This window comes from Benincasa hispida, chromosome 5 (genome assembly GCF_009727055.1).
Source record: "Benincasa hispida cultivar B227 chromosome 5, ASM972705v1, whole genome shotgun sequence".
NCBI classification, from domain to species: Eukaryota; Viridiplantae; Streptophyta; class Magnoliopsida; order Cucurbitales; family Cucurbitaceae; genus Benincasa; species Benincasa hispida.
Genome location: NC_052353.1, coordinates 21058384 through 21073246, shown reverse-complemented (window position 1 = coordinate 21073246; position 14863 = coordinate 21058384). Strand labels below are relative to the sequence as shown.

The window sequence follows — 14863 nt, the reverse complement described above, 5'->3', positions numbered from 1 at the left end:
AATGGCTTATGAAAGCTTCTTGGCTCTTGATCCTGGGCTCCATTGTTCTATACCAAAATACTCCAAGTACCCCTTTTTTTGGGGCCTTCAATTAGCTTTTTTTCTTCCTTTTCCTCATGATGAAACAATACGTATCTCAAGTACTCCGATGTGGCCTTCAATTTGCATCGTTTTCCATTTTTTTCCTTTTAATATACATGATAAGATGGTCTTTAGTAACGATAAGGTATCAAATAAAGTAGTTTCTTCTTCCTATAATAATGTGCAACATCTGATGATAACATACGAAAGTGAGTTAAAATGTAAATAAGAACGAGAGCAAAAATGAAAATTTGAGTTAAAATATCAAGAAAAAAATGATTTGAAAAAAAAGACTCGGTCACATCTACCAAAAGTTTAAAAAGTTATTGTGTTGGAAAATCCTCCAAATTTTAACTTTTCCAACAAAATCCACATGAAAGATGATTAAAAAAGAAAAAAAAAAAAAAAAAAAGAAGAAAAACCATGGAAGAGGCAGTAAAGGACAATGCTTAAATCCAAGAAGCAGTAGGATTGTTATGCCCACAGCAATAGTGAAGAATAGAGCCGAGGCCGACTTCACCAAGCGACAAAGGGCCCCAACCTTCGCCATTCTCCAATCGACAATTCTTCACCGTCTGTTTCACAGTATGGCAAAACCCAATTTCAACAACTATTTGTTGCTATAAACCCTAAATCTCTGCTCCCGATTAATCCCATGTCCATGAATTCCTCGCAATTCAATTCATACATAGTGCTTCCATGGAATCCGCTATTCCAATTGTAAAGAAAGAGCACAAAACCTTCGTTAGACGACGATTACCGCCAACCCCACCACCCCCACCTTCTCTTTCTTCTTCCTCTTCTGCCCCTCTCAACCCAACTCTAATCGCAAAGCCGGAAAAGAAAACTCGGGATTTGCCTAATTTTTCCGAATGTCATGCTTGTGGATTTCGTATTGATGCTGTTGACGGTCATTCGAGGCTCAATTCCCTCTACAGCGAGTGGCGGATTGTTCTTCTTTGTAAGAAGTGTTTCTCTCTTGTCGAATCTTCCCAGGTTTGTTCTTACTGTTTTGCTGACTCGGGAGGCGATTCTTTTAATTGCTGTGAGTGTAACCGTCGGGTTCATAGAGAATGTTTTTCTCAGTATAGTAGAGTTGCTCCTTGGTCGTATTCCTCTTCGGGTTCTGAGTTTTCTGTTTGTATTGATTGTTGGGTTCCTAAACCGATTGTGACAGCGAGGGCGGTATTGAGAAGTAGGAAAATTAGGAGAAAGAATATCCATGTTTCCGATTTGCGGAGTTCTAAGGTCTCAACTAGCGGAAACTGCAAATCTTTGAGTGCAATAGTGAAGGATGCAAATTGTTTGGTGGAGAAGAAAGTTGATGCTGCGGTTAGAGCTAGGGAACAGGCGCTGAAAAAGGCTGCTGTGGCTAGGAGGGCTTCCGCTTTGGCAAGTGATGCCTTAAATTTGGTTGCCCAAAGGGATGAAAGTGCTGCCAAAGAATCTGGGGACTCTGCTGAGGATGCAGAGTTGGCAATTCAGTTGCACCGAGCTATGAACAGTTCTCCAAGATTTTCCAAGAATTTGTGCTCAACGAACTCAAACTACATGGATTTTGAGAATATGAGGGTGGATGATGGCGAGACATCTGTAGGAGCACTGTTTAGTGGGGAGTTTGATTTCTTTAAAGCACCCCCAGTTTTGGTAAATGACAATATATGCAATTCTCCTGATAATACTGCTTCTGAACCTTCAGTCACGGCTAAAGATCATGTCTCACCATTAGAAATTAATCATTTAGAATCCGCAGGTAAAGATCCGATGTGTGTAAAGGGCAATGTTTGCCCAGTAAAGTGTGATTCTGAGTCTGTGAATGTGGAACTGCCTTCAAAAAAAGAAATGAGGAGCAGCTCAATTAAATTGACCAATGCCGGTTGCAATCACGACAGGTTATGCTCTGAATCTCAACTGTCACTCACACAAGAAAAGTATGATCTACCCAGGGATGAGAGATGCATTGCCAAGCCCTATCACTATTTCTTTAAGTATAGGAGGAGAGATACAACGAAGCGTTACCTCTTGAAGTATAGCAAGCGAAATTCAAGATTGAAGAGAATGCCTGATTGCAATCCTAAAATTCTTGTTGATGGAATGTGCATGGGTGTTCCATCATCCTCTGCAGCAATTGTAATTAGTAGTACTGAAAATTTTCCAGTAATTTCAAATGCCTCATTTGGATGCTGTGCTGTTCCTCTGCAAGCTTCTGGCCTGGGTGTGAATGCAGTTCAAGAAGTCAGTAACCAAGGAAGCAGGTAAGCATCATGCTTTTTTCCACAGCTGATTATTTAAGGTTCCCTATATATATATATAAACTGACAACATTGGAGGTAGTGCGCTAAGCTTGGTTACACGAGCTTATCTCCCAAGCGGGGCACAATGCTAAAAACTCAGGGTAGAAGTACTGTGTCAATGTTTCACCTCTTTCCATTAAAATTTGCTTCAAATTCAATATATGATTTGTGATGAGTACTATCTGTATTGTAAATGGTTGCTTCTGGTGCAATGCAATGAGCATACATTAATAGTCCAGTACCACCAAAATCAAATCACTTTCAACCTCTCAATCAGTAGGGTCCCTCCACAAAATTTATTGATACATCCTCCTCTACTCAGTACAGGGATTTTTGGTGGCTGCAAAAACTGCCACGGTTCATATAGCTAGCTAACTGTTGTTGGAAGGTTGTACACTCTCCCACAAACTGTTCATATCTCTCCTCATGCCTGACAAATACAACTTCCTTTTAACTTGATGATATTCTTTAAAACTATCATGGAAATTGTGTAAAATCAATATGAATAGTAGGTGATGTTGAGGGATTACAATTTTATGAGAATTAAACACACTCCGTAATAGATGAATGAAATGGCATTTTAGGTTGAAAAGACAAAGGAATGAATAATAGAAAAAGAGTTGCCAGCTCCCAAGGGGAAACTTTGTTGGCTAAGGCTTGTGGTCTCTTAGTAACATCTACCTAGAGATCACGTCGGATCTTTGAGTGAGCTTAATATAGAAAACCTTTGATGTCTCAAAGTTTAGGTCTTGGAGCATGTGCAAACTTCACAAAATATTAGGAAAAATGTTGCAAGAAATTGGAAATCAAACTTATCTAACCAATGAAACCATCATGGGTCTGCCTAATGGTCATAGGGCCTTCAGTATAATAATAAAGGGCATACAGGGAATGAGTTCAACTGTTCAATCCATGATGACCGTCTATCTAGGATTTAATGTCTTACGAATTTTCTAATTACCCAAATATTTTTGGACTAGGTGGATTGTTCCGTGACTCGTGAGATTAGTCGAGAGATGAGGGAGGGAGATTGCATTTGAATATTTGTTTTTTTTTTTTTTTTAAAATCAAGGATACATTTTCAAAGAAAAATGTGGAAACAAAAAAAGAAACTATAAAAAAAAAACACTAAACACTAGTAGAATCATGGGAATTGGTAAAATTAAGGAGAATAATGAAGCACTCCTTTTGAAGTGGAAATGGCTTCACGGTTGATTTATTTCAAAATAAGTTCGTCTTCAAAATAAATTACCCGTGAAGCCATTTCCACTTCAAAAGGAGTGCTTCATTATTCTCCTTAATTTTACCAATTCCCATGATTCTACTATTGTTTAGTGTTTTTTTTTTTTTTTATAGTTTTTCTCTGTAGTGTGGAAACCATTAAGACAGGCTTCATTAAAGGTTCAAAATAAATCACCCGTGAAGTCCTCAAAGAAACATGAAGCATAATAAGGGGACAAACTTCTCTCTTGGTGCTCTCTCTTGGTGTTCCTCCTGGTGCAAGATATATGTTTGATTTGATATGCTTTTATTTTCTTTGATTAGTTTTATTTTTTGCACTCTTTCGTATGCTTATTTTGTATTCTCAGTTTTTCTATTCTTATTTCAATTTCTTTGTAATCCGAGCATTAGTATCTTTTAAGTCCTGTCTCCTTTCCATAATAATAATTGAGGGACAAACATTGCTAAGCTCTTTACCAATCCTCTAAATATTCTATTGTTCCTTTTTCACCCCAAAGATTCTACACGATAGCTCATACTCCTGCCAACCACAAGACACGACCCTTATTGCAAAAAGATGGGTGAGAAGGAACTCCTCGATCATATCTCGGGTGTCCCTAGGACGGACAACCAATGATCTAGAGATTTGTTTGGTACTTCAGTGATGTAGCCTAAATGATAAAAGGAGAAAAATCTCCAAGAACCAAGATTGTGAATATTTTATTAGAATGAATAATGTGTTTGATACAAGAGGGAAATGTTCGTATTCATAGAGTTTATTACAAGTGGGGGTAAAAAGGGAATTAACCTAGAATATTATCTAATTACCCAATTAATCCCTATTCTTCTTACATCATTCTACCCCTCCTAAAAGAAAACTCGTCCTCGAGTTTTAAAAAGAAAAAATTTATGAAACAAACAAGGAATGAAATAAACTTGTTCAATGGAGTATGACCAAACCAACCTCCTACATTTTGAACAAAAATATTATGATCAAAGGTATAAATTCGAGACAAAAAATCCAATACTGCCACCAAAAATGAACTTCTTCATCGGCCATAAATCCAAAAAAGATGTTTCCTTCAAGCTCATTCAAAACTGTATTCAAAAATCACAAAAAAGCACCTTCCAAAGAGAATCGTTCAAGAATGGCGTCTTCTTTATTATTCGATTCAAGTTCTTTGACAGTTTGGTGATCCATTTCCACCGCAATTAGTGTGTCATTCTTGTTCAATTCTTGCTTGTTGTAGCGAGTGAGCTTAGAGGATTCCTGAGCAAGTTTCTCAAAAATATCGTCGATGAAACTGTTCATAATCCCCATGTCTTTGCTGGAGATTCCAATATCAGGATGAACTTGCTTGAGGACTTTGAAGATGTAGATCTTGTAAGTCTCAATGCTCTTCTTAGCTCTCTTCTTTTTCTTATCGGAGGCGTCCTTGGGAAGCTTCTTCTTGGCTCTTGGTTTCTTCTCCGCAGGAGCTTTCTCGGCCTTCTTCTCCTCCGCCGCTGGCTTCTTCTCAGCGGGCTTCTTCTCGGCCTTTGGTGCCTTTGCTAGGTTACGAAGGCATTTGGAACGAAGATGGATTTCTTTGATGTAAACAAAAGTGAGTTCTTGTTCAATTCTTGCTTGGTGTTAGATACTTCTTTTTCATCTTCTTTGTTGGATTTTTCTTCACTTGCTACTATTTATAAATCAACATCTTCAAATTCTTGTTTTTCTTCAATTTTATCTTCAAGATTTTCTATTTGAAAATTTTTCAACCATGATACCTTTGTTTTTCTTCGATATATGAAATCAATCCGTTCTTGAATTCTTGCAAATGAATTGATAGTTGATCAATATGTTGATTCATTTTCCCTAATGAACGTTGGATTTCTTTTGTTATTTTTTTTATTTCCTCCAATGCTACAAGATCAAAGTAGTTATTTTGATGGATGTTTGAATATGTTTTAATCTCATAGTGGGCATAGGACTCATCCATTGATCTTCTTGAATCAACCTTTCTTGATCGTGTTTCATAATCAAAAGAGTAATTTTGAGTCATGAACATTCTTCTTGGGTTGTAAAAATCCATTTTTGATTATTTTTTATGATTCTTTAATTCATCTAACTTCCATTCTTTACATTGATTTCTTGAAAAATGGGTTTGATTGGATCTTTAGGTCCTTTTTCGATATTGTTACCTTCTTATTCTATCCCAAACTACCTTAGAAACTTCATTGGAGTCACTAGAATTACTAGAATCAAAATTCCTATGTGGACAACGATAGGTTCTTTGAGAAAATCGAGTATGGGCAAAATTAGTATGTGGAATTTTTTTTTCTGAATCACTTGAGTAAGAATTCCAGTATTATTTTTTGAAGTAAAAATGATTTTCTTGCCTATACCAACTACTGATTTTTTTCTTGGACGTCCCCTTTGATAATAGTCCATTCTTGCAAAATCTTGATAAATCTTTGGTTTCCTCCCTCTTTTTTGGAATTTCAAAGGTTTTCCCTAATTAGATGTATTGTCTGGAAACGAGCACAACTCAAGAAGCTCCCTCTTGTTATCGGCATCGCTAAGAGTTTTCTAGACTTTCACCGGCGGCAGTTAGCTTGGCCCAAATCAGATGCTCTGATACCTATTTGATGTAGCCTAAGAGATAAAAGGAGAGAAATATCTGAGAACCAAGATTGTGAATCTTGTATTAGAATGAATAATGTGTTTGATACTAGAGGGGAAGGTTCCTATTTATAGAGTTTTATTATAAGTGGGGGTAGAAAGGGAATTAACTTAGAATATTATCTAATTACCCAATTAATCCCTATTCTTCTTAAATAATTTAGTCTTTTAAGTTTTTGTACTCAACAAGGGTGGTCTCTTAAATGTTCAGTCTGGCCACTCACTGATGGGAAAAAAGCTTCTGTGTGTTCCAATTGGTTTAAACAAGAAAGGGTGGGCTTGTCATTTGGGGGTTGATTGGAGATTTTCGGCTGAAGTGAGTTGGATTAAGATGAATCTTCCTTGAAGAACTCCTCTAAGCAGCTGATGGCTCATGATAATTCTTGTTTGTTGGATGATCAGAAAGTGGCCAAATCTAGGACAAATCTAAGATGAATTCCAGTTGAAGTAATGCTGATGTAGAAAAACTGCAGTCTTACAGCCATTAAAGGTTAGGCTCACTCTGTCATCATTTGAAGAAAATTCTATTGTTCAAGCTCAGTTTGGGACCTTGGGTATAAAATAAAAAATGTGGTAGCAGTTGATTTTAACAAGAACTTTGTGGTATTAAAGACTTCGTGTGCACAACTCGTGGTTAGAATTCCATTGTACACTTGAATTTTATTTTCAAGCAAGAGTAATTATCTGTTAGGTACTTAAGCACCTTGGAGAACTACACCCCAATAGCTGAGCCAAACCACTTAACTATGACATTGGTCATCCCATTCTAACCAATGTGGGACAAAGATATCCCATACTACCTTGGTTCCTAATAATAGTCCATCCTCATCCCGACGGCTACTCTGGCAGTACTTCACTCAGCCACACCCAGTCAGAACTCTTTGTCGGATCCACTCCAGAACGTCAATAACCGACTTTGATACCATTTTTTGGTACTTAAGCACCTTGGAGAACCATACCTCAAAAGCTAGCTATTGGGGTAGGAGAGCCCAACCACTTAAGTACCACATTGGTCATCCCATTCTAACCAATGTGGGACAAAGGCATCTTATACTACTTTGGTTCCTAACATCATCACCTATTTTAGTTGATAGGACAATACTGAAGTTTGGCGACAATGATTCAGGATTTCAGTTCAATGGAAAATGGAAATTAATATGAGATCATTTAAAATTGGAAAATTGATCAATAGAGACACTCTTTGCAAGAAGTCATCCAAAGTTATGGTGGTTGGATCTCGATTACCAATTGACCTCTTATTTATCGGAAGAGACACGTCTTTGAGGTAATTGGTAAACAATCAGGGGTCTTAGTCAGTATATCCTCTCAAACTCTTAATCTCCTTGATTGGTTCTTCTGCAAAAGTTGGAGTTACAAAAGATCTCTGTGGATTTCTTCCAGGAAATATTGAGATTAAGAATAAGAGCTTTGGTTTCATTATTTGATTTGGAGATGCTTCTCTATCCTTCCATATGTAGTAGACCTTTCGAATGCTCTTAATGAATGACTCAAGCTATGGGAGATGAGGGTTTTTCAGATTCTCAGTATTCAAGTATAAATGTTGAAAATGGATGCAACATTAATGATCTAGTTTTTGTACTACAAACTAACTTTAATCAAAACGTTTCAGATTCTATCTTAGCCAATGATTTAGTATCAAAGGAGGGGCCTCTTGAGATTACTAAGGTTCAGGAAAAGCCATCTAATAATCACTCTATTCTGAGTATCAATGAGAATTTTGATTGATACAGACAATGTTCCTCAGCCTTTAGTGCAGATAGTCGTCAATGGAAGTATCTGATTTGTGAGCCTCTATTAATAAGGAAATTCCCATCTATCTTGCTTTATTATTAAATACCTTAGCTAAGCAACTTCCTGGCGTGAACATGGTTTTGCTGCCTTCTATACATTCATCTGACACTTTTATTTCTCAAAGGATGACAATGGTTAATCCTTCACGGCCTATTGGTTATTTAATTTCTCCTCTTTCTCATTCCTTGGATGACATCACGAAGCAACAAAAAGTACAATAGGCCCCTGATTACTTTGATGCTACAACACCTTTTCCCTAAGGAAAATGTTCCCTAATGTTTGCTTTCAATTATAAGGACATAAATGGGAGAATTAAAAAGGCCCTCCCCTCTCATCATACTGAGAAAAAAGAACTCCCTAAAATCGAGGGGTAATCATGACAAGGCAGAGGAAGAATGTTCTTCAATTTTGCTTCCCTATCAACCTTTACATAGTCCTCAATTATGTAGCAGACAACATAACGTTCCAAGGTATTTCTTCAATCATTTATAATTCTGACTCCAGCAAACAGTTTCTTAAATGATGTTCCAGCCCTCCTCCAGGTGACTTCCAATCATGTTTGGATTCGTAAAGAGTAAGTTAATGCAAGTAGTTAGGACTCATACCATATTCCTTTGGAACTAGTAATTGATAGTAAATTAATAAAATAAAAAAATAGAAAGAAATAAATAATTAGTTTTGGAAATCATATAAAGATATCTATTTAATATAGCGATTTGTGCAAGTATTTTACGATTAAGAAGCAATTGCTGCACAGCTAATATTAATAGTAAGTAATTAATTAATAGTTACCAAGGTTCTTTCTTTTAAAAGTCTTATAATTTGAAAATACTTAACCCATTTTCAAAATATCAAGTGGATGGATAAAAATCTTTTGAAGAAAGATTGAGAAACAGAACCATCATACTTCACAAGCAATGCATTTATCAAATTCAAAATGGATTTGACCACGGAAATGCTCCGATACGATTAATTTTTTGTAAGGATATTGAATAGTTACGGCCAACAATTTGCATGGGATAATATGACAATTTGAATAAAAAATCTACATAGAAAGGTTTGAAGGAATTAGGCCAAAAATTAGGATACATTCTGGAAAAATAAAACGATGAGCAATTTGTGGAGGCCTTTGAATCTCTATATTCGGGTGGGTTTGACCAACAGTATGTGCAGAAGTCAAAAGAGTCCAGAAACTGAATTTTTTACCTCTTCTCGAATACCAAGTAAATTTGCTTATATTGTTGAAACTTTGTGGATTGTAATTGAGGCAGATCCCTCCTGAAACTCGTTATGTGTCCACCTAATAGCAGCCTCCTTGTTTGAATAAGCAATGAAAACTATATCATGGAATACTCGTGGTCTTGGAGATAAATCTAAATGTGTAGCACCAAGAAGAGTTCTCCAGAATCAATGTCTTGATTTGGTTCTTATTCAAGAATAAAAAAGATAATATTTTGACCTTTGTTTATCAAATCTTTATGGAGCTCTAGGGAAATTGGTTGGATTCATGTTTAATCCTTTGGCAAATTAGGTGGCCTTTTATTAATGTGGGATGAAAGGCAAGGTTTCAGCTATTGAATTCGTAAAAAGGAGGGTATACTTTATTAGCTTAACTTTTTACTAATTTGCAAAAAAGGCCTGTTGGATAACTTATGGTTCTACTGAATATAGGGAGCAGAAACATCTTTGGAGACTGTTTTCTCTGTCTTATTATGTTTCTGGTCTATGGTGTGGTGGTGGCAATTTTAACATCACTAAATGGACTCATGAAAGATCGTTGTTGGGAAGACAAACATAAGGAATGAGAAAGTTCAATAAATTTATTGAAGACACTGGGTTTTCTAATGGTAAATACACTTCCAGGATGGGTGATGAATCTTTCCCTTCTCTCATTGATCGGTTAATTGTTTTTGAAGTTCGAGATTGTTTGCTCAATGTTCTAGAGTTTCAACACTAGCTCGCATTTTTTAGATCATTTCCCTTTCAAGGAATAATCATTGGAAGAAAAGTTTTATTGCAGAACTCAGTTTTTTTATGCTAAATCAGAAGCAAACGAATTATTCTCCTTCTAACTTCATATTCATCTTGTTGTCAAAGGAGAAATCAAAGGATCATATATGTTTGAAGAATGAAATTTGGTCCAAAAATGAAAATTGAATGGGATGAAAATTTCAGCTTTTTTTCATCGATTTTTGGCAGCCAAGAAGAGAAAACAACGTTGATCATTATTCTTTCCAGAAATGAGGTAGGTACTTCTCCAATTTAGAGATATTGAGCCAGAAATCTTGGTCCTTCTCCATTTGTTGGTGGCCCTTCTTTGGCATTAAAGTCAAAGCTTTTGTGGTCAAACATAGTGAAAGCTCAAAATATGGCTTGAGAGGAGTCGAAGGATCTTTCACAATAAATCTCTTCCTTGGTTAGACTGGATCAGTTTAGCTCATCTGAAAGCTTCCACTTGGTGTTCTCTTTCTAACCATTATGCAAACTTCTCTAGTTCTCTATTCAAGACTTGTGCCTCAATTGGAAAGATTTTATTTATCCTCTACAAGCCTTATCTTCGCTTTCCTATGTTTTGTACGCCTTTTATTTTCTTTCCCTTCTTGGGCTACATGTATTTTTTAACATTAGACACTTCCCATTATTTCAATGAAAATATTGTTTTCTCTAAAGATAAGGATCATATCGAGAAACTTCCAATCAACTTTGTCGAATGTCTTCCAATATCAAATTTAACCACAATGCCCTTCTTCTTTATAATACACTCTTCCATCACTTCATCAGCAGTCATCTATTATTCATCATTGGTACTTTGATATGATGGAGGGTTCTCTTTTAAGCCTTTTCTAACTCTAGTTATAATCTTGGAGAAGCTCATGCACAACTTTCTTTTTGAAGGGGGTGGATGAAGGTAAAGGAAAAGGGACCCACTTAGTCAGATGGGAGATCATTGAGAGGCTGGTTTCTTGGGGGAGTTCTGCATGAAGGTAAAGGAAAAGGGACGCACTTGGTCAGATGGGAGATCATTGAGAGGCTGGTTTCTTGGGGTGGCTAGGAATTGGGAGTTTAAGGATTTGCAACAAAATGTTAGCCAAATGACTTTGGCGCTTCCTCCTTTACACAATTCTTCTTGGCACAGGGTCATTGCTAGTAAGTATTCATCCTTTCGAGTGGCTATTGAGTGGGGTTTAAGGCACTTACTGGAATTGTGGAAGGATATTTCCAAGGAGCTTCCTTCTTTTTCTACCTTTGTTCATTGTGTGATGGTTGACTGGAAGGAGACTTATTTTTAGGACGACCAGTGGAGGGACAGATCCCTTTACTCCTTATTTTCTCGTCTTTATCATCTTTCCTCCCTTAAAAATCATATGGTAGCTTAGTTTCTTGTTTGGTTGGGGAGTTCTTGTTCCTTCTTGTTTGGGTTATGTCGTTCTTTATCTGATAGGGAAGCGGCAAATATGGGCTATCTTTGGTCTTTGCTTGAGGAGTATTCCTTTAGGGTTGGGAGAAGTGATTGGGGTTTGTGGAGTCCCAATCCTTTGAAGGGTTTTTTTTTTCGTGTAAATCTTTTTATCATTTTTTGATTGGTCCTTTTGTAGGCAAATCAGTCTTTTTTGTTATTTGGAGGATTACGATTCCGAGGACAATGAAGTTTTTTACTTGGGAAGTGTACATGGTCGTTGTGAGGAATTTGCTTTCACTAGTTGGGCCATTTTGTTGTATTCTCTATCAAAAGGTGGAGGAAGACTTGGACCATATTCTCTAGAGTTGTAAGTTTGTGAGATCCATGGGATTATTTTTTTTCAGACGTTTGGTTTCTTGTTTGCTCGACAAAGAGATATCAGTGTTATGATTTGGGAGTTTTTGCTCCATCCACGCTTTTGTGAGAAAGGTTGTTATTTGTGGCTTGTCAAGGCATTCGCTATTTTTTGGGTTCTTTGGGGCGAACGAAGCAATAGAGTGTTTAAACTTTCGAGGGATGGAGAGGGATGCTCGTGATGTTTGGTCAGTCAGATAATATATTTTTCTATGGGTTTCAATCTTGAAGATCTTTTGTAACTATTCTATAGGATCTTGTATAGTTGGAGTTCATTTCTTTACTGGGGCTCCCTTCCTTTGTATATTCTTTAATTTTTTTTCTCCATGAAAACTATTTTCTATTTCTTTAGAAAAAAAATGGCAATGATCTTGTCGAGGCAAGAGATGAGACTAATTGCTTTATAGTCTCCCATCAAATGGTATCACCTTCTGGGATGAGGCAAATGTTATGTGTCGTTTAGGCTTGCATTTATGATTCTCGTCTTAAAAATATCTTGGAACACCCTTTATTCTCTTTTCTTTTTCATTATGCTAATGGACAGCCTTGGTCGTTTGCTCTGTAAAGATGGAGAAGATAGCAGCGTTAAAAGGTTTTTCAGTTGGTAAAGGTGATGTTTGTATTAACTACTTACAATTTGCCGACGACCCCATTCTTCTCTCCATTTTTTATAACGAGCAACCTCTTAAAAACCTCTTAAAGGTGGTTGCCTCAAATTCTTCTAGACTCAACATAGACCTCCCAAAATCTGAATTACTTGCCATTTATGTCGATTCTGATTGAAGCCTCTTCATGCAGCTCCAAATGGCACTAGTTTTTGGATTCCTATTATTGAAAAGATCCGAGGGAAAACTTTCTACTTGGGGCACTAATTATTTATTTATATATATATTAAAAGACCAACTTTCATTGAGAACAATGGAACAATACAAGGGCATACTAAAAGTCAGTCCTTTCTGTTGGCCCAAATACCTCATAACAAAGCACACACCCCAATTTACCAAAGAACTTTCTTTCCTCTAGACCGGCAAATGAATGGGAAACTCAATTGTATCATTAGAAGATTTGTGATAGTCTGTCTAAAGGCCAAATGCACTGAAGAAGTGGTCCCAAATGGGGCGCTAATCATAGGGGAGACACTCTCTCGTACATGCCAGTCTGTTCAACCTACTATTATCTCTCACTTTTCAGAATGCCAAGCAAGGTTGCACGAACTGTGGAGAAGCCCTATAAATTCAGCCAGGCGCCGCCATTGCAACCTTGTCAAATGGAGCAACATCATCTTCCCTTTGGAAAAAGGTGGACTGGGCATACACTGAAAAGACAAAAACAATGCTCTCCTAGAAAAATGGGTGTGGTGTTATTATCATTTGAAAAATACACCCTATGGAGAAGCTCAGCGAAGGGAAATATGACACACCTACCTATTTGATTGGGTGGCTTCTCATTGACCAAAGCTATTTGGAAAGATTCTTACCCAAAGGTCAAATTTATTATATGGAAAATCTCACACAAATATGTTCTTCAAAGACGCATGATGGTATGACGCATCCATGTCAAGAACGAACACACAATCTGATCTTTATAGTGGTGAATTTTTGTAGCACCTATACTAGGGATATAAATATTGTGAGAGATCCAAAGGGCATTGATGGGGAGATCCGATAGAGCTTGCAAACATATGAGATTTCCTAATAAGGAAGATTTTGTTCTTCTTGGTGACAAGATTAGTTCAGTAATCTATCTCTATTTTGAGTTTGTTTAGCGGAATGAACCCATGGAAAAGAAAGTATAATTCAGTAATGAAAGGCTTCGTGGTACATATCTCTCCTTACTCTTCTTGCTATATGAAATTTTAGGAAATTTTGGGAAGGGTCAGCTTGAGTAGTATAACAGGGGATTTCACGTTGATGGCTGATTTTCAAGGCATAGAAGGCTTAGATATGGGAATTTGTCACTAGTAAATTGTTTTGCTTACGAGCAGTATTCTTTTAACGATGAATCCAATTTGGCTCTACTATTCTATAACCAGAAACTGTACTTGATTGCGTCGTCTGAAACATATATGTTCCATTATTTTCCTTTTGTTCGATCAGATGCTCTTTAATCCGCTTGCTGAACTTTCATTCCCTTTAAATTTAAATGTGCCTTGGATGATATATTATCTCAATTTTCATGTTTGTTAGTTATTTAGAGGCATTTAGACTTGTTAACTGAGATTATTAGTTCCAATTTGCAAAGACAGTCATGAGAAGAATGTTCAAAAATGTCGTCTCCCCTGTTTTATAGTTGCTGTTACAATGTAATAATATGAAGCTCATATTAACAGGTAAGGGGAAACAAGGATTGCCACGAGAACATTTGTGCAAAGGGAAAGGGACAATGTGAATATGAAGGCTTGGAGAGAGAAACATGGGCGATGTTGTTGTTAGTGCGAGAAAAGTATTGTGATACGGGAGTGTATTTGGTCAAGAAAGCCTTGAGTTTGTACCTTAATAAAAACAAAAAAAAATTGTTCGACTTCTTGATTGGTTTCTAGCTCTTTTGTTAAAAATAAAATGCAATTGCCAAATTGTTTGAAATCGTAGGTTAGAAAAATGTCTATGTTTGTTTTCATTAATTTTGTATATAAAAATCGAAATTGAATTTTAAAGATATATGCAACAGTATTAATAATCTGTATCACTTAATTAAAAAGTATAGTCTCAACATAATATGTTACGTCTTTTACTGGTAAATTTTAATTAAACAATTTTGATGTAATTATAATTGACATTAGTATGGTTTAACTTAATGTTACAATTAATTAATAAATAAATTCAAATAAAAATAAACATTTTTTTTTACATTAAACATTGATTTAAAGTAATGTTGATCAAACATTTTAACTTTATATCTGAATAATTAAAGAAGTATACATTAATCAGAATATTTATAATTGATGATAAAAATTTATATTAAATAGGTAAGATAATA

At 36.2% G+C, this 14863-nt stretch overlaps 1 protein-coding gene across 2 annotated transcripts; it reads left to right on the top strand.

Moving 5' to 3' along the window:
• Window positions 1-501: 501 nt before the first annotated feature.
• Window positions 502-14469, top strand: LOC120077849. Of its 2 annotated transcripts, XM_039031924.1 has the most exons (4): window positions 502-2336; window positions 4847-4980; window positions 5073-5200; window positions 14217-14469. In XM_039031924.1, exons 1-2 carry the CDS (start codon window positions 781-783, stop codon window positions 4851-4853), a joined length of 1563 nt encoding a protein of 520 aa, XP_038887852.1. In that variant the 5' UTR covers window positions 502-780; the 3' UTR covers window positions 4854-4980; window positions 5073-5200; window positions 14217-14469. The 2 variants fall into 2 exon arrangements, with proteins under 2 accessions (XP_038887852.1, XP_038887853.1); XM_039031925.1 differs by lacking the exons at window positions 4847-4980; window positions 5073-5200 and having other exon boundaries at window positions 504-2336.
• The last annotated feature ends 394 nt before the right edge of the window (window positions 14470-14863 follow it).

What these genes read in the sequence shown, in the direction of transcription:
- LOC120077849 (XM_039031924.1), top strand. Translation starts at nt 781, where the DNA reads ATGGAATCCGCTATTCCAATTGTAAAGAAAGAGCACAAAACCTTCGTT.